The sequence below is a fragment of the Camponotus vicinus genome, unplaced genomic scaffold (genome assembly GCF_025532165.1).
Source record: "Camponotus vicinus isolate PSW18456_S1 unplaced genomic scaffold, iyCamVici1.0 SCAF_14, whole genome shotgun sequence".
Classification (NCBI taxonomy): Eukaryota; Metazoa; Arthropoda; class Insecta; order Hymenoptera; family Formicidae; genus Camponotus; species Camponotus vicinus.
This window is the reverse complement of record NW_028141950.1, coordinates 5,277,363-5,296,481: the sequence shown is the minus strand read 5'-3', so window position 1 is coordinate 5,296,481 and position 19,119 is coordinate 5,277,363. Positions and strand designations below refer to the sequence as shown.

The 19,119-nt window shown below is 31.7% G+C and overlaps 5 protein-coding genes and 1 long non-coding RNA gene across 8 annotated transcripts in view; 3 read left to right on the top strand and 3 right to left on the bottom strand.

Annotated features, from left to right (window-relative positions):
* N (neurogenic locus Notch protein) overlaps positions 1–2,236 on the bottom strand; it is a 252,263-nt gene extending 250,027 nt beyond the window's left edge. The window contains exon 1 of the mRNA XM_083088515.1: positions 1,739–2,236. Within this exon, the coding sequence (XP_082944641.1) occupies positions 1,739–1,832 (94 nt within the window). The 5' untranslated portion in view covers positions 1,833–2,236. The remainder of the gene's footprint in view (positions 1–1,738) is intronic.
* A 2,835-nt stretch (positions 2,237–5,071) lies between these two features.
* Positions 5,072–9,197, top strand: LOC145965178 (outer dynein arm-docking complex subunit 3-like). The gene is made up of 8 exons (XM_083088566.1): positions 5,072–5,248; positions 7,320–7,441; positions 7,516–7,668; positions 7,757–7,858; positions 7,930–8,115; positions 8,197–8,312; positions 8,449–8,805; positions 9,011–9,197. The coding sequence occupies exons 1-8, from the start codon at positions 5,155–5,157 to the stop codon at positions 9,195–9,197; spliced, it is 1,317 nt and encodes a 438-aa protein (XP_082944692.1). The 5' UTR covers positions 5,072–5,154.
* Positions 9,198–10,254: 1,057 nt separating this feature from the next.
* On the top strand, positions 10,255–11,876 carry LOC145965175 (uncharacterized). Of its 3 annotated transcripts, none has more exons than XM_083088562.1 (3): positions 10,255–10,346; positions 10,780–10,929; positions 11,541–11,875. In XM_083088562.1, exons 1-3 carry the CDS (start codon positions 10,335–10,337, stop codon positions 11,757–11,759), a joined length of 381 nt encoding a protein of 126 aa, XP_082944688.1. In that variant the 5' UTR covers positions 10,255–10,334; the 3' UTR covers positions 11,760–11,875. The 3 variants fall into 3 exon arrangements, with proteins under 3 accessions (XP_082944688.1, XP_082944687.1, XP_082944690.1); XM_083088561.1 differs by having other exon boundaries at positions 10,261–10,321; positions 11,541–11,876; XM_083088564.1 differs by lacking the exon at positions 10,255–10,346 and adding an exon at positions 10,553–10,640 and having other exon boundaries at positions 11,541–11,874.
* Positions 11,877–12,292: 416 nt separating this feature from the next.
* On the bottom strand, positions 12,293–13,279 carry LOC145965146 (uncharacterized). The gene is made up of 3 exons (XR_014436630.1): positions 12,708–13,279; positions 12,426–12,530; positions 12,293–12,330 (listed from the first exon to the last, which is right to left on the bottom strand). It is a non-coding gene; the product is annotated as an uncharacterized LOC145965146 (long non-coding RNA).
* Positions 12,842–17,354, top strand: LOC145965144 (uncharacterized). The gene is made up of 6 exons (XM_083088505.1): positions 12,842–13,136; positions 13,924–14,397; positions 14,482–14,596; positions 14,712–14,861; positions 14,952–15,147; positions 15,242–17,354. Exons 1-5 carry the CDS (start codon positions 13,053–13,055, stop codon positions 15,044–15,046), a joined length of 918 nt encoding a protein of 305 aa, XP_082944631.1. The 5' UTR covers positions 12,842–13,052; the 3' UTR covers positions 15,047–15,147; positions 15,242–17,354.
* Positions 16,620–18,829, bottom strand: LOC145965145 (uncharacterized). Its single transcript, XM_083088506.1, has 4 exons — positions 18,696–18,829; positions 18,163–18,488; positions 17,874–18,076; positions 16,620–17,812 (listed from the first exon to the last, which is right to left on the bottom strand). Exons 1-4 carry the CDS (start codon positions 18,764–18,766, stop codon positions 17,711–17,713), a joined length of 702 nt encoding a protein of 233 aa, XP_082944632.1. The 5' UTR covers positions 18,767–18,829; the 3' UTR covers positions 16,620–17,710.
* Between the last annotated feature and the right edge of the window lie 290 nt (positions 18,830–19,119).

Below are 19,119 nucleotides of genomic sequence, written 5' to 3'. Positions count from 1 at the left end.
CACGTTAACCGTTTCAATTATACAGATAATTTTTTTGCCAAATATGCATATGCACGAAGGTAGCACTTAGCGAGGTTTCGTATGTTGCATTTATCTAATTTTCAGAACGGACATATTATTATCGCGCCTAGAGGTTATCTTACAATGTCTGATTATCAGTGAATGCGGGTAATTATCATGATAAGTTATGCATTAACTCTTAATCGACTGCATTCGTAATAAACATATATATCATACGTATTGATGTACTTGAAGTTTTAAATTATCCAACAGTTTTACTACCAAATTAAATAATAAGAAATAATTAAAAAATAATTCCAATAGAATGATTTTTTTCAAAAAATGGCAATTAATGGAAAAAATTTATTATTAGGCAACAATAGAATATTAAGAAAATTATTAAAAAACAATGATTAATGGAAAAAATTGTCTAACACTAACAAACACTGTTTAGATAATTTTTCACTTTTAAAAATTGATTAGTAAAAATATTAATAATGCCCTTAATTCACATATGACGATAATTTCGCGACATAATTATATTTTTCTTCAGTATCTTTCAGAATAAATAAAATTAATATATATAATAACATAATTAATTCAAGTTTAACGTAATTATTGTTTTATCATCGATTCTCAATATAAGATAATTCTTTTAGAGTGTAACATATGATACATGTGTAACATATATAATCTATTATATCTATAATATCTGAAGAAAGAGAGAGAGGACGATTAAATTATATAAACATAATAACATTGAACCTTTTGAATCTTTTACATAATCACTTAACAAGTTAAAATCACAGCTGTCTTTGAAACATGCTCGATGAATACGGTTGTCGAGAGAGAAAGAATGAGGGTCAAAACAGGATACGGTCCCCGCAGGATGCCTACGTTCCCTTATTCCGTGAACACACTCGCAAATATCGAAGAAGCAGCGAAATGTCGAGTCGAGTCGGAGCGAGTGTTAACGCGAGGAAGGAGGGATAGCTCGCTTCCTGGAAAGCGGAGGGGCTGGGCACCTGTCCCTCAGGGTCTGCCAACTTGGCCGAGGACCCCTCGCGAATCCCCCCGTATCTTTACGTCACCATCGACGGATGAGCACCTCTGCATTGCTAAACAGATACACTACCACGTGTATCTGTTTGGAGCATTGCCCTAAAACGATCGCTGTCGCACTCGTTCGTTCATATTCGATTTGTTGAAACAGAGAGCGAGAGAGAAAGAGAGAAAGCTCGACAAAACACATATAATATTTTCTCGCGAACCTCGCGCCTCTTCGACTTAACGCACGTGGGTAAAAATATCGAGGAATTCAACTTTAACCGATATACTCATGCGCGAAAATTTTCCTAAAATATTCGCGGAGCCTGGGAAGCCGAGCGCGATCTACCGCGGCAGGGGTCGACATTTTCGAGACGGGTAGTAACGCGAGAGAGGAGAGGCGAGCGCAGCAATGTCCGCCGCAAGGGGGGCACAGCGACTGGGGCGATCGGCGGGTACGGGAGATCGTTCGCCGAAACGCTCCCGGGAGCTCCCGGACACCTCGCGACGCGATGACAGAACGCGGCGCGCGCGCGCGCGCGCATCCGGAGTGCGCGTCCCTCGGCTCCGAAAAGCGCGCCGGCGTCGCCTCCCGCGGCAGCTACCTGTTGCCTGGCGGCGCGCGCGATTCTTTCCCGGCCGCGCAAACGGAGCACTTATGACTTAGGCAAAGTTCCTTCACTCTACTCACCGGATACCGTGGGCAGGCAGATGGTCGCCAGGAGCGCGAGCAGCAACGGCTCGATCCGGAACGCGTAATCCAATCTCCGCCGTGGTAGCGACATGATGTGCCCGTTGAATATCTTCTCTTTTTCAATTATTACTTGCACACACACTCATCGGGGGCGCGGCGGGGGGAAGGGGGAAGATGAGAGGCACTCGGGTGCACACACTCGGGGAGCGAAACGAAGCGGGCCGACACTCACCGGGCGCGCGCACGCACTTTTGTGTCCGAGGATCGGGGAGAGCCCGTGTGTCACCTGCGTCCGAGAACGACCGTCACTAGATCGTCGGGCGCATCGTACGCGTCTCACCAATCGAGGATACGTCACCGACCGGGGGTCCCGGGACGCGATTACGTTACGTTGCGTTGCGCTGAGTTACGTTACCGGCGCGGTTACGGGGAAAAAAATGCGTACGGCACGACGTTACACGACACGCGACCGCGTCCGAAACACTTCTAGGACCCTATTGTTCGCTTAAAGCGCTGAAAGTAGTTCCCGCGTGCGCGCGCACCTGGCACTCGGGTCGCTTTATTACTGCGCCGCCGCGGAATGGCCGACGCGGCGGCCAATCGCGGCGCGCGATACAGCGGAATCGCCGACCGCAGCACGCCTCTCCGAGCATCCCTCGCTTTGCATCGTGATGCGTGAAGCTATTCGAAAATGATCGGGGTGGGGAGGGGATGGTTTGAATTCGCCGAGTGCTCGCGCGCTGCGCCAAATTTCACGATGCGTTTAAATTGAAATTAAATAAATCATTATCGATTTTATATACGCATACAAAAGATAAATATTGCATTTGTCAATTAATATTATATAAGTTTTAATAGAGAATAATAAATAGTTAATATATATATAAAATAGTTAATATATAAGTTTTAATAGAGAATAATAAATGTGAATTATATCAATAATAAGTTTAGTTTTATAAAAGAAGTATTAAATATTATTTAATAATTTTCTGAATAAAATATTAATAATCTGATATTTCTTTAAAATTCATTTTATATACGAAAATTTTAATATATCATTAACTATCTCTGATTTCGAATGATTGCAAAATATTTAATTTTGACTAAGAATAAATCTAAAACTGCATGAATTATTTATCTTTTTTATTATATATTATATCATTGTTTATATATTATTTTATTTATATAGTATATCATTATATATATTCAATTTGACAATTTTGTTCCATAAATTTTTATTTATTATAATTTTCAAGATTTTTATACACCATAAAAAAATATATTTATAGTATATAAAAATCTTGAAAATTATAATAAATAGAAATTTATGGAACAAAATTGTCAAATTGAATTAAATTGTCTACCGGACAATTAATGTTATGTGTCTTTATCAAGAAATAGACAATTGCTGAACTGGAATAATGAATGCTTACGTATTAATGACGTATCTCATTATATAATATCTCACGTGAGAAATATCTTTGATTAACATCTGATGCTTTTTTTCTACGATAATACCTTAATCGTGCGAACAATCAGCCCTAATTAGATCACAAACAAAAATAATCTAAATTTTTATGATCAGGCGTTTTAGTTATGCTGTTTTTGTGCGAGAATTCTAGAAAAATAATAACCTGGAAAGTGTAATGTATTAACTAAAAATGCAGAAATCCCTTTTTGGAATTTCTTTTTTTATTAATGTCTATTTTTTGTGATATATGCTTATTAAAAATGCAAATCTTTGCATGTATAATTTTCTCATATAAATTCAATTATGAATCTTTCTATTTTTTTACAAGATCAATGCAGTTCATAATTACAATGCGAATTTGTACATGTGAATAATAAATAATAAATAATGAATCAAAAACTAAATTCACCAAATTGTTATATTTATGAGAAATTATGTATGTATCATTCTATTGATTGCATCCATCAATGATCTCTACTGTAGTGGCAAAACAAACACGAAATATCAAGATATAATGCAGTTTAAGGATTTTAATTATGCATCAATATTGGATTACGTCAGGTAATGATCAGCTGATACATATTAGCGTTGGTATTGGTATTAATACCGGACATCTGTCGATCTATAATGCTGTAAAATGCAGGTTACAGCGCTTCAGGCGTCGATATTCAACGAGTCGCGCACGAGTCGAGAGGAGCGTAACGCGCTTGATCATTAATTAAGGCTTGGCCGCGCTTGATTGCGTGTAACGCGAAATTCATCGCGGCTATAGCCTTAACCGCCAAGCGGCTTAACGAATACAAATGCGGAATTATAATTCGGTGAACCCGGTCTCGAGAGACCATTCCCGAGGAGAGGTGACGGACCTCTTTACGAATCGCTTCTAGTCCTTTGTACCCGCAGCACGCGAGATGCACGCACGAAGCTGCAAACACGCGGCTTCCTATTAGCCTTATTAATGGTGTCATTAACCTTACCATCGAACTGTAAACATCTGCACCCGGCGACGACGATGCAGCGCGGCCACGATACAATTATCTTGCGGACTACAATAGCAGTTGATGAACCCAACAGATGAGATCCTGAAAACGAAATGGAAGATATTAAAATAGCTGTGCAACAGCTAAATTTCTTTATCATATAAATAATATAAATTATAGAGAAAGCTTTCATTTTTACAATTTTCTTTCTTGTTTACTCATTTATTGTTTATATGTATGTGTGTGTATGTATGTCTTGAGAAATAATAATTTTATTTAAAAATTATTATTTAGGTATTGAATTAAGTATTGAATTTAATAATATTTTATAATAAATTTTATAATTAATTGTTGACAATTTTATTTCCTGTGTTTAAATTTTACAGTTTAAATTACTTTTTCTTCGAACACAAAAAAAGAATAATTATTTTCCGTAATTTTTCGATGCTGAATACGATTCCGTGTGATTCTCCCAATTTTTTTCGTCGCATTACAATTTTGAGAAAGTTGCGAAAATTGTAAAAATGAATATTTTAATATATTTTATTATGTTATATATTTTTTTATTATTTCTAAATAAATATGTGTTTGGAAAATTTTATTGCAATTCAAGTTATGTATATTGCTAAGACATTTCAAGCCTTTAAAAAGAAATTGTATTGTGTCGATTATACTTAATATTTATTATTACATATGGGATTTTTCGCAGGAAAGTTTGGAATATCATTGATAATCTGAAACCAAATAATTTATATACATATATTATTATATGCATATGTATATTATACATTATTAAATTATGGAAAATCCTTATTTTCTTTCTCGTATCTTTTTATTAAACTGTAATACGCGCTGCATACTTCGATATACGATATGAAAACCAGTACTATGTCGTCCGGACGACGAACATTATTAGGTCGATACGATATTCCACGTGGATATCCTTTTTCATTCGCGAAAACATGTCCGAACCTTTGACTTTGTCTACCGCTGAGAACAAGTTAAATGAACTGAACAAAAATATTGTTGAGATCAAGAAGAAAGTCCAGTTATCAGGTAACGATTCAAACTGCATAAAATATTTCTCGTTCATTTACATCATTTCTGACAAATCCACGAATCGATACAACACTATACAAGACTGCAAAGCTATAGAATCAAATCTTATTTATACAGAATATCCCACTTCTCTACAGTATTATTTGTTAATAACATTTTAACTAATTTAAAGTTAACTTCTTTTTCAATTTTTTTGTTATTTAATTTCTAGCAAACTAGACTTTAAAAAGAAAACGAATATCTAAATCATATTCTTTAATTTAATAATTAATTTAAAATGGCCTTTTATGTTTTATGTTATTAGAGATATATTATTTAATGTTAAAAATTAAAAAGTTATACAATTACAAATTAATTTAAAATTGAGTAAATTAATTCAAAAAGTTTAATGGAAATTTAAATTACGTTATGACATAGCATAAATGGGACTCTGTAATTTAATATTCAGATATTTGTTACACATCATGGAGCAAGGCGTGCCAAAAAGAGACAGCTCGCTGACATTTTAGAAGCAGAATCGCGATTACATATTACACAATGATAAATATGAAATCAGACTGGAAGAACCAGTATTTGAGACGACGCATTTCTTATACACAAAAATAACGGCAAAAAAATAAAATGAAAAGGGCAATATCTAGTAGGGTCAAGTCGATTAGGCTGTGTGTTATATAGGACAATGTGGAATGTTTGCAACTTTACTGAATAATTATATATATTAATCGAGAGAAGCTGCGAAAAATGTGTAACAATTGTTCTGATTTCATACGTAAATAAAAAGCATTTAACATAAAAAGCTTAAAAAAATAATTTGTCTGCACAAAAAAAATAATTTATGTTAAAACATCTATATTAATTCTATTTTTTTTAAATAATAATCTCGTATTTATAGATAAAAATTGTCAATGTTATATTGTAATTAGTTTTCTATGTATGTGCAATTACGTTTATATTAAAATATTTCCTTAATATTGCATTAATAATATTTCATTGAAATTATTTTCCTTTGTATAGATACAGAAGAATTTAAGTTTTAAATCATCAAGTTATATGTGCATGGTAGAACAAAAAATAGTAATAATGATATTTCTCTTATTTCAATTATTTTATACTAATTATTATTTATTATACATCCTAATTTCTTATCTTTTTATATATTCCTATTCCATCATCCATTATATTTATTATTTTATATCTTTCAATTTTCCATCTTTCTATTATATTTATATTATATAATTAATCTTAATTTAATTGAATATAATTCTTGATTAACTAATTAATTTTTAATTAAATCAATCAATTAAGATTATGACATGTCTGATTAAATAAAACTTCTATCATGAATGAAATTCTAAGCTAAGCTTCTTCTAACGTGTTTACGTATTAATGAACCGACGCAAATAATAAGCAGCTTCGATAGTGACGAGTATTGAATAGATCGGCTTTCAAAGATCTCGTGCCATCGGAGAATCAAGACAGCTGAATAGGTTTACCTATTAGATACCTGATTCTCTGAACCCGATCAGTCATTATGGAATGCTGCTACTTTTCGTTTTATCTATCATATTTATGCACGACTATATAAAACTTTGAACAGTACAATTAATGGTCAGATTTTACGGTTCTTTCCTGCCGAGATACATTTCCGCATTTCTCGTGACAGAAATCGAATTAATATATCACCCGATCTCGTATTTATTTAGTGATCATCTTAATTTCTTTTTCTATTTTTTAAAAAGTTATTTAGGAAAATAGAATGGTAGAATAATTTTATGATTAATACTATTTTATAATTAAATTTATCAAAAGTTGCATTTGTAGAAAAGCATGACAATTAACTTAGTTGTGTTTCATTGTCAATATACATATAATATAATGTTATAAAGTAGATATATAAAATAATCTATAATTGTAAGGAAAGAATTTTATATATACTTTTCCTAAATCGACTTATTAAGTAAAAGTTTTTAAACACACATATATATTTTTGAACAATTTTTCAATCTTTTATTTTTTTACACAAAAAGTATAATAGATAATATGATTATAATATTTCTCTTGTTCTCAGAGGGTCAAAGAAAGGCTAATTTTGAAGAATATGATGCAAAAAAGCGTGAGAATGCTCAAAAAATTATTGATCTTAAGAAAAATATCAAAGAACTTTACGTGAAATATGCGAGAGCGAAAACTGTAAGATGGATTACAAAGAAATCAAATAACTAAGCATATATATTATTAGCATGAACTGATGTTAAATGTTTTAGAATAAAGAAGCGATGGAACGGGCGGCTCTGCTGAGTCATGATTTTATAGCTTGTGCGAAGAAATGCAGTTTGGAGGAGATTATTGCTTCAGCAAGTGAGAATAATATGCGTCTAAGAAAAAAGCTAGATTTAATTAAGTATGAAAGAGAGAAGGTAAGAGTAATCCTAAAAATTGTCGACACATAAACATTATAGAGCAAAAATGATTATGTTAAATGTCTCAACATCTGCATCCTATTAGCAAGAACAGACTATAAATATTTTACAAATAGAACGCAAGGAATTGATACGTAGGCGCGGCCATTGCGTGTTCAAAAAGAAGACTGAGAATCCTATGAAAAGGGTAATTCAAATTTCATTTGCAAAATTCTTGTAATAAGTAATAACTCTTGTAAATGCAGTTCGCTTGAGCAGAAAATCGAGAGCTTGGAAGTTCGATTGGAGCATATCCGAATGATGCAAATTAAAGCAAATATCTCACGCATGAAATACCGCTCTGTTTCCTCCGAATTAAAAGAGAAATCGGTCTTTCATGCTTCTTCTTTGAAAGACCTAGAAGACGGCATAAGACAACAGGAGAACGAGATCAAACGCTTACAGGCAAGGTCATAAAAAAAGTAATGACATGATGAGAGTAGTATAATAGAAACGCTTGATGTTCTACTTAACTATTGATTGCAGGGGGTAAAGGAGGAAGCTATAGAATTAAGAGATAATACTCAAGAAACTCTGGTGAAAGAGGAAATCGAGGAGACAAATTCCAGTAAAAAACGCGATTTCATCATCAAAGGGTACAGGTGAGTTGTATAACGTAAACTTTATATTTCGGAAAGTGACTTTCATCATAATTACAGTTGTGTCTTCTAATAATGCCTTTCTGATGATTATCACTGCAAAAATAATTTAATGTTTACAAAATTTTTACTACATCAGACAGCATGTGTCGGAGCGAAAAATGGAGCTGGAGCGGCTGGAACGCATGATGTTTCATACTCGTCCGCGAGATGATTTCGAAACACGTGGGAAAAATCGCAAACAGGCACAAGAAGAGATTATCAAGGACGAGCTGGCGCGACTGGAGGAAACGTTCGCCAAACTGCGGAATGCTACTGGAGTGTCCAGGTCAGAGGAAGTTCTGAACCGGTTTCTGGGTCAGCAGGCGACTAAGGAGAGTCTACAGAAAATGCGAGCGGCCACGGAACAAGAGAAGATGATGCTTGAAAAGAAGAGACAGGAGCTGAGCACCGAGATAGAAACGAGAAAATTTTCGGAAACGAAAAGCGCCGAACAGTAAGTTTAGCTTCAAAGACAATTAACAGTAAGGTCATTAAAAACTTACTGGATTAACAATTGAGGTGTTTAAAATCATGCTAAATAAAGTCTATAAGTTACCAAGTCTACTTTAGATTTAAAGTCAAGATATTAAAATCCGTTTATTTTAAAATTCATCAAATCTACTTCTATTTTGATCTTACATGTATTAAATATTTCATAGGAATGCAGAGATAGTAACAAAACTCAACTCGCAAATTGAGGAACAACAATGTCGTAAAGAGAGAGCCGAGATTGCAAGTCGACGAGTCCGAGAGCTTTTAAACGACATAACTAGTATGCTGTATAAATTGTATGAAAAAGTTGAGGTGAGAAATATCAATTATAAGCTTATGAACGACAAAGTATAAAATGAATCTGATGGCTTCAGATGGATTCTATTTAAAAAAGAGACATTCATCGATTTACAATTCACGGAAATTTCTATTCAAATAATATTTAATATTACTCTCTCTTTTTAATAATAATTTATCCTTAATAATAGAATGCAATTAGGTAAACTAGAATATAACTTTTTGTCTATAATTTTCTTTAATTGTAATAGGAAAAGGTTTCGTCCTTCCCTGAATAATGTATAAAGTTCCGAGCAATTCTGACATAATCTTGTAAGTTTGAAAACTCATTCTTAATGTTAAAAAGAAGATGTAAAAAGATATAAAAATGGACCGAGAGACATTTGAAAATATGCACGATAATTGGCTGGATAAAAGTGAGGACAAAAAAGTATAGATGAATTGTTAAAATAAAAGGATCTTAATTAGCGCTTTTCCTTTTGTGCGATGTGTTCGAAACGTGTCGCCGCGAATTATCACGTGCCAAGGAACGTATTCGGTGGATAAAGCCCCGTAATATCAGAATGGAAATACCGTGTAAACGCCTAATTGAATTAGTAAAACCGCTTTTAATGGGACGTCTGCCACGACGCAAACAGCTTCGACTATTTATCGTTCCTGGAAGCTTAACACCCCTAACATCACGTATCTTCGATGAATTTTCCTGAATGACCCGCGTTCTGTAATTCTCACCTCGAACGGCAACGCCTGCTCCGTGCATTAACACCTCAATACTCGATCGAAAATAAACACTTCCGCGAACGCAAAGCGAACCGCGTGAAAAATCAGTATTGATTCTATCGGGTATTGGATATGTGGAATCTACCAATTGTTAATTTCAAAGAAAAACTTTTCGGGTAACCTTTCGGGCAGCGTTCGTGTTAAAACTGCCTCTTTAAACACTTTTGTCACTTAGTGAAAATTCAATTCTATTCGGAAACGAATTTAGTAAAATTTACACATCAGTGTATCTAAATTATCTTAAATATTTTTCTAACAATTATATTATTTCTTTATTCTATAAAATTTGTACTGTTTCTCTTTTGTTATTGCTTTTATCAGTTGTTTTATGTAAAAGAAGTATCACATTTAACTTTTACAAAATATCTTTAAGGGAGATGAAAAATTTCTACGAAGCAAAAGTGATTTTTACATATGGATTTTTATGTAGGAATTAGTATGCAATTATAATTAGTTTTCTTATATATCTAAAAAAGAAAAAAGTGCCAATCAAAAAGAACTTATAGATTCAAGTGTCATTTTTACGTTTTCATTTTCCATGTATTATAATATATTCTTTGATTATTAACAGATTCTTGAAATATTATTTTGTATGACAGAATTGTGTGTGTGTGTGTGTGTGTGTGTGTCCAAGAAATCATAACCATGTCATAAATGAATAAAATTAGAAAGAAAATTGAATAGAAGTATTATACTTTCAATACAGGCGCGTTCTAACAAGTAAATAAATTTTTTGTAGATATTAATAATATTATAAAAACTTTTCATATGCTATGCATATTTAATTTTCTTGGTTAAAGGCATAATTATTAAAATTTATATATATATATATGTTCTTTATAAAGATATTTATTTCTAGCATGCAACAGATACTCCTCTACTTGAGAATATTAAAATGGATGATACCTTAGAGATTATCCAACTGTTGACTGATAAAGTCAAACATGAACTCGATGATTTAAACATATCTGATAAATATCTTGAAGTGATGGATGAAGCATTAGAGAAGGTCAGTTTTCATTATATTTGAAATTAGATAAGTTGCTGAAACAAGAATAAAATATTTGCTATTATAATTGTTTTAAAGATAGTATGATATATATACAACTTAAACAATATTATTCTATACATATAATAAAAGAAATAATATTTTATAAAATATATTTAAAATATTTATCATTTATAAAATATATTTAAAATATTTATCATATCTATATACTTCTATCTTTTAAGATGAAACAATAATTATTTCTATTGCTTATAAATTATATATTATTATTATTATTATTATTACTTTTGATGAGCATTTTGTAATATAAAGAGACAATATTATTTCTTTAAATAATATATTCTTTATTTATTTCCTTAAATAATTAAAATTAGCAGATAATTCTTTTGAGCAACTAAACAAAATTCTAAATAATCTGCTACACTTTCTATATATTTTGCTATATTTTTTAATCTATAAATATTTCATTGTTATAATGTTTAAAAAATATTCTTGAAATTTCGCTGATTTTGAATAGATTTCGATTTATTTCGATAATTTATGTGGACAAGAATTCATAGAGGATTTCTAAATAGCCATAATCGACTATAAATAATACCTTTGTCTTTTAGTTGGAAACAATGTCGGTGGCTACAACTTCGGCAGAAGGCAGAACAATGCGTGTAAATAGTGGCAAGCCATTGTTTCCACAATTTCCATCCAGCGCGATTCCGGCTGTTCCTCTTTCAGAAGACGAAGAGGAAGTCCCATCCCGAAACACATTAAAGAGACAAGCACAATTACTCGTCGATACAAAGAGTCGCCGCAAGGGATTTGTTTTTAGAAGATAAATTGTCCGAATAACAAACGAAATTAATTAACAAAATTCTATTTCGTACATGTAATAAAATAAGGCGTATTAGTAAAGTGTATAAATGAACAAAATTTAAGAATTGTTTTCTTTTTAATTAATGTTCTAATTTTTTCACAATTTTTTTAATTTTTGATAACTATTCTCTCTAATTAAATATAAAAAAAAAGATTATTTTCTAATCTCTTCGGAATATTGACAAATAAAGAAAATATATTCAAACTAAACACTTGAGATTTATTTTCTCTTTAGTTTATGTTCCAATTTTTTCACATTATTTTCGTAACTATTCTAATTAATATAGAGTTAAAAAAAGAGGTTCTTTAGTTTCTTCCAGAATATTGACAAATCAACAAAATAGGGTTCAAAATATATTTGAAGATGCGCTTGTAAATTTAGCAGAAATAAAATCGGCAAATAACAAACACAAAATATTATTATATATTAAGTTTTATGATAAAATAATTCTGAAGATATAACGGAAATTATCCGAATAACCTTATTTCATTGAACATACCATCCCACCATATTTTCAAGTTCAACGAACGTGTCTATAACAAAACAATCAATCACTTGTATAGAATTCGACCTTTTTTTATTGGAAACAAAAAGGAATGAATACGCAAGCCTTAAAAACTATGCTTACCCACTTTCAAAGATCAAAAATGCTGCATTGCTTTGTCATCTTGTCCACACGACACAGTATCCATATCTGCAGCAGGAAAGAGGAACTGGAGACCGACTGCATCCACTGTTGATAAAATCATTTGCACGTCATTTACCGACAAAGTAAAATTCCAATTATCGGCGCTAGTTGGATGTTTACAGAGTCAAGATTATAGCAGATCCAGACTGCTTTTGACACGTAACAAGAGAATTTATATTTCAGGAACAATAATATCGCTAATTACAATTAATATCGACTTACAACGAGATCTCGAGATCATTTTTCCTGCGATTTTTGCGCGTTCCGAAACTCACGTCGTACACTTTTTGTCCATAACGGCACTTGAATATGCGCGATCCGCGCATGCGCGTGCGCTTAGTTCCATCGACTCGCCGAGGGCACGATTGTCAGCGATCAATCTCGGCGTTTGTGCATACGCAGTTGTCAATTCGGTGTTGGTTTCGTCCTCTCCTGTTCGTTCTCGTCCGAGGGGACTCCGATAAATCCGGTGATAGCAGCCAGGTAGACGGTTCGGTCCCTGTGAACTTCATCGTGTCATATCGTGGGATACTCTCATTGCAATAAGCATTCCAAAGAGCTGCCAAGATGACTGTCATCACGAAGGCGATCACCGAGAAGAAGACGTCCGACAAAATGGAGCAGCCATTGTTTGTTGAGGAAAATGCGACGGTTAGTATCATGTATCTCGTTCGCACGAGCTTGGACGCCTCCCGTCGACTAATCAATTGACCTGTCAATTGGAAAAACGCTACCTTTAATTAATTTCGTGAAGGTCGAACCGCGTAGAAACTACGCACAATTTTCGTTTATAAAAAAAGATATATTCGATTCAATTATCAATTTATCGAGTCACACATACATACATAATATATTTTATATACATTCACATTGATACATATGTATATATATTATATATCTCCCGTTATCAGCACAGATTGTATGTTTGTGTTTAATAATGCATGTGTTGACATATCACTACAATATATATCGACGAGACCGAGAAGTAAATTTATAATGTTATGACAAAGGTTACTGTTATGACAAATGTATATCGTACATATTTTTATATAATCCATAAAAATGATGTATTCCACACATTTAAAAGACATGATATAAAAGAAAAAAACGCACTTTTATTTGAAATATCGAGTTATTTACATTTGAAAAATAAATCCTGAAATTAAAATTTCTGTTGTCTTTTTTTTTTTTTACAGACAGTGTTTACATTATAATTGAATTTTTAGGGACTTAAATTTTTATTTGCATCAATTTTTGTTTTATCAAAAAGATGCAGGTATATCTACTGATAAATGCCATTATTATTTTCATAAAATTTTTGTATAAATATATATATTATTTATTTTCTAATTTTCCTATCCTTGTACAGATTAATATAAAAACGTGGAAAATTAAAGAGCATTTAAATGAATAAAAATACAAATATTCTTTTTGATAGGATTCAAAAACCGATCCGGAAGCAGCACGTCCAAAAGGCGATCCGGCTGGTCATTACTTTGTTTCCAAGAGAAGCATCCATCGTATACATGTAACGGCGACATTTTTGCTCTTTCTCGTCGCACTAATGATACTGATTATCGGAGTAATCGGTGGACTTTATATTTACAAACAATACGCGAGAACTCAAATGCGCAGATTCCGTACTGGCTGGTACAGCATTCCATATGACAGCTCAAACAAAGCATCTAATGGACATGAGGGACTGTTGGCCGATTCCACTCTGTTCACCAAGAGTCTCACCAGAGCTATGGAACAGGATGCAATGGATATTGCAAGGCACTTAGATCATGAAATTAATAATTTCTTCAAAGAGAGATTTGAAATTGATCTTGAGAATGAGCGCTATGAGAAAATTGATGTGCCTGATTTCCGCGGTGGACGTCAAGGGCGTTTTATACACGATTTTAACATTGTGAGTCGATATCTTATAACATGCTCTATTAGTGAGCGATCTTTACATATTTCAAGATTCCTATAATATCATACTTATTTACAGAATAAGACAGGTATCATAGATATTGATGGCCATTGTTGCTTTGTCATGCCCTTGAATCGTCAACGCGTATTGCCACCTCGTAATATGTATGATCTTCTTAGAAAAATGTACAATGGTGAGTTTACAATTCAATACAAATATATACAACAATATATATATATATATATATATATATATATATATATATATATATTCATATACATATATAAAATATAATTCTTATATATTAGGTTATTATGAAGTGGATACTGCAATCGTGCGTGAAACTATGAAAGTAGTCACACCACCAATCACTGATATGTCAGTCGTTGGGACATATATAGCGCGAGAATGCCAAGACTTGCCTATTTATATGCTAAAGAAAGTGGATCCTTCTAGTGGTTAGTTATCAAATTGCATATATATATATATTTTTTATATACGTGACGCATTAATATATTATCGCTTTTTCCTTTTTTCAAATATTTTAGTTGTAAAACGCAGCGTGTCGAGCGGAGTGTTCGGCCAATTCGCCGGCAATAGTATTATGGAAGTTGATATCGTAAATCTAGAAGACTTTGAATGAAGCTATTGAAAGCACAATTCAGGAAATTTTCAATTATTCTAGAATATTAACCACCAGTAGGTCAATGTATAAAAGTTATATGCTGTCCAGAGCAAACTTAGGTAAATATTCTCAAATTCAAGATCGTTATCTTGCATTTATTACATCGATATTAATATTTCTTTTTCTTGATATTTTTTTAAAACTATATTTCAGGTATACTCCCACACTTATCAAGACTTTCATTATGTCTTTCCATTATATTTTTTATTAGCTTTAGATCACAAAATTATATATAATGCGATTAAATCTGCGATTTGTTAGTTGTTATTAATTAGAAACATTTAATGCATCATGAGGGAGTTCTTATATTATAATGTCATGAGAGATTAAGTATGATAAGAATATGATTGAATCGTTCCAAATATGCACAAGAGGTCTGAATAAAAAAATAAAATTGTATAAAATGGAATGTCTTCTGCAAGCTGGTTTTGGTAGGGAAATTAATATTTCTTCCATGTTTGCCCCGAAATATATTGAGACGTGACAAGCGCAACATTAGTTATACCATAGTGATGAAATATTTCGCTACTATTATGGATGTTGATATTCAATTTTTATAATAGTAGAATAATCATACACCAAGTTGTTGCGCTTATAAATACAATTCTATTATGTGTTATTATTAATACATCACGAATTTATTTGTGAATTATTAAAAAGATTTATTGTTCATATTAGGGGCACAATGCCTTTGATAAGCTCAAAATATGCAGTACATAAACTGCTAAAATTCAGAAGATTTCAGATTTGAAATAGTCTTTTAATATGTGTTCCAATGAGAAAAATATATCATTTTTATTATTGTAATTATACGTAAAATACGTTACAAACATTTGTAAGATTACTGGGACTATATATACATATTTTTACAAAATATTTGGATTGAAAAATAATAGAAATTACAAAGTACTGATTCAAGAGGAATCTTGGTATTCAGACATTCCTTAAAAATTGTTTACTTGTTCTGCATTTTTGCATAGTGAAAAGTCACATGTTTTAATAAATATTAATAATATATAATATTGTATTTTAAATATGTTTTATATATACCTGTTTTTATTGTCAATTTATGAAAACTGGAATAGATAAAAATGTATTGTGACTAAATACAATTTGAAGAACCAAAACTGGAATACATAAGAATATATTATGACTGAGTGCAATTTTTTCATTAGTTTATTTTGATACATTATTTCGTAAAAATCGGTTTTATCTTTTTTATTTTTATTATGTATGTATATATCGGTAAATATATACAGGTACTCGGATATTTTTTATTTAATCTTAAATATCGCATATTATAAATATTAATGAAGTTTTGAAATATATCCTGAAGTTTTCTCAAGACAGGATACTTTATAATAAAAAGAAGTGGCTTTGTGAACAGAATTTGAAAAAATCTAAAACTTTGGTAGCATATCAGAAAGAAAGAAAATTGTAATAGTTTTACGTTACAAATTAATGTGTCTATACACAGATACCATGAAATGGCGTACGAAAGACGTATCAGACGTTGCGCAGGATGATTTTTGTGTGTAAAATATTGAAATAGGATAGGTATATTAAAGAATAATTACAATTATAATATGTAATTCTAATAAAATACTGTGTCGTATCTCTAAATAGAATAAAAAAATTAAACAATCTTCATATAAAGTTAATTAAATAATTTTTCTTTTGTAAACACAATCAAGATAATGGAAATATATACACACATTATATATATATATATAATATATTCAGATCATCATGGACCGAGTGCCTGAACATTTATAATCTATTCTATATTAGTTCCATATTTACTTGTATTATTAATACCAAGAGAATGCTTGTATTATCAATTCCAATAAAAATATAAACGCGCGAATATACGTATATGCGGACCGTATGTGGCGTTTTAAATGTTTGTAGGTATATAGCTCAATCACATTGGTGGCAATAAATATAATTAGTTAGTTCCACCACCTTAGATAAAGATGGAAATGCGAAATATTATTGTCAATCTACTCTTATTAGTTCTATGATATGATGCATAATCTTATCTGTGAACATGCATTTACACAAGCATTTAAACTTTTTAGGAATATTATGATTTCATCTCAAGTTGTGTGATTGTAGTTGAGTTCATACAACTTATACTTTTTACTCTGTCTGATTATCGAGTTTGAATTCTTTTATTCTTATAATATTAAAAATCAACTTTGTAAAATTGTACGCAAATTAATTGTAAAATCTAATAAAGAATAAATCATATATTACATATGAATATTAGCTTTTATGCAATTACATAATACTCTCAACCAAGATTCTCCCTCAATTCAAGATTTTATTAAAACAAAATTGGTTATATAAGCTTTTATTAATTATCTTGAACATTTATTAAATATTTACTAATAATTTGACAAATTGGTTATTAAATATTTAAAAATAAATACTTTGTGTGAACTATATTTCAAAGTATAATTTACAGAAAATATGTTGAAGTATTTATACTATTTGTCACTCAAATTATTAACATTTAATTAATTAAAAATAGAAATTAACATTTATACACATCTAAATTACATATATATAATTAATATTTTATAATTATAATTATTAAAAAGGTATTTCAATTATTATTTAAGTAACATTTGTATGTACTAAGTCTGCTATAGCTTTTTGTCTAAGAGTATAGAGTTTTTTCACCCATTTATCAAATCTCGCCTCTTGATCCATCATAATCTAAGAAAGAAAATGGACATTACCTATATATTTATAAAATAGGAAATTCAAAGGAACTTACCGATGTGTGAAATATACTTTCTAGGCCGCTAGGAATATTAGGTACTGATGGAATCTGTATAGTATCAGAACTAATATCTATAACAATGTTCTTAAATTTATTTTCTTTGACAGCAGATGAGGTAAACTGTTTGGGAGTAAAACCTTCAGCATTTATTTCCTCAAGCACACCATCTTTAAAACGCGGTTCAATAGGAAAATCATCTGAAAAATTAATTTGTATCTATTAACATCTCAAAAATTTCTCATTAAATTCAGATTTTTATTATAATACAAGCTGAGAGTTGTACCTTTTACCGCTGCAACTTGATTCTTTTCAGCATTAAATTTTGATTGATTCGATTGCGAACTGCTGGAAGGACTTCGCGACTTGTCTCTGGAAGTGGATCTGGCTTTTCTTCTTGTGCGATCTGAAGAATGGGATCTACCTGTATTAGTATGGTAACGCCTCTTATCTCGATCTCTAGAATGACTGCTTCTAGAACCTTTATGACCCTTTGAATTTCGATCTCTTCCTCTACTTCTCGAATGCGAACGATGCCTACGTTTTGTCTTCGAATGCCTCGACGATCTTCTTCGATGAGGCGAAGATTCACTACTGTCAGAACTGCTAGATCTGAAGGAATTATCATGCGATACTAAAATTTTCTTTATCATAAATGACAAAGTTGTAAATAATAAACGATGTTAAATCAGACAAATTGGCTACGTTCTATCAAAAATGTCAATTAAATTTATGTCAAATGCAACTGCCGGCATAATTAAGCTCGTACAATTGCAAACCTAAAGGATAGTGAAATTCTAAATTTCTCTTGTCTTTTACCTCGATTTTCGATTCCGTTTTCTTCGATATCTACTATGATCCGAGTCTGATTCACTGGAATATCTTGCCATGCTCGTTAAAAGGAAACTTCCACCGCGGCTTTATTTTGCTTTCTGTGTGTATTTAGAGGTTAGAAATTATAAAACGTCAGACGCCCTCTGTGGACATTAAAAACGTGAACATGAACTACGAAGCCAAAGTCCACGAATGTTCTCAGAGGATAACATAATCTGCACAATTTCTGGTTTTGTTCCGTGCTACACAACATTAAGTCGGGATGCCCATCGTCAGGGGCATACTTTATTAGACTCGCTGAATAAGATTAGAATGCGAGATCAACGGGGAGTAAGGAAAGGGAAATCTTATCATTTTATTATAGTAAATAATTGCGAAATTTAATAATATAGATAAAATATATATTTAA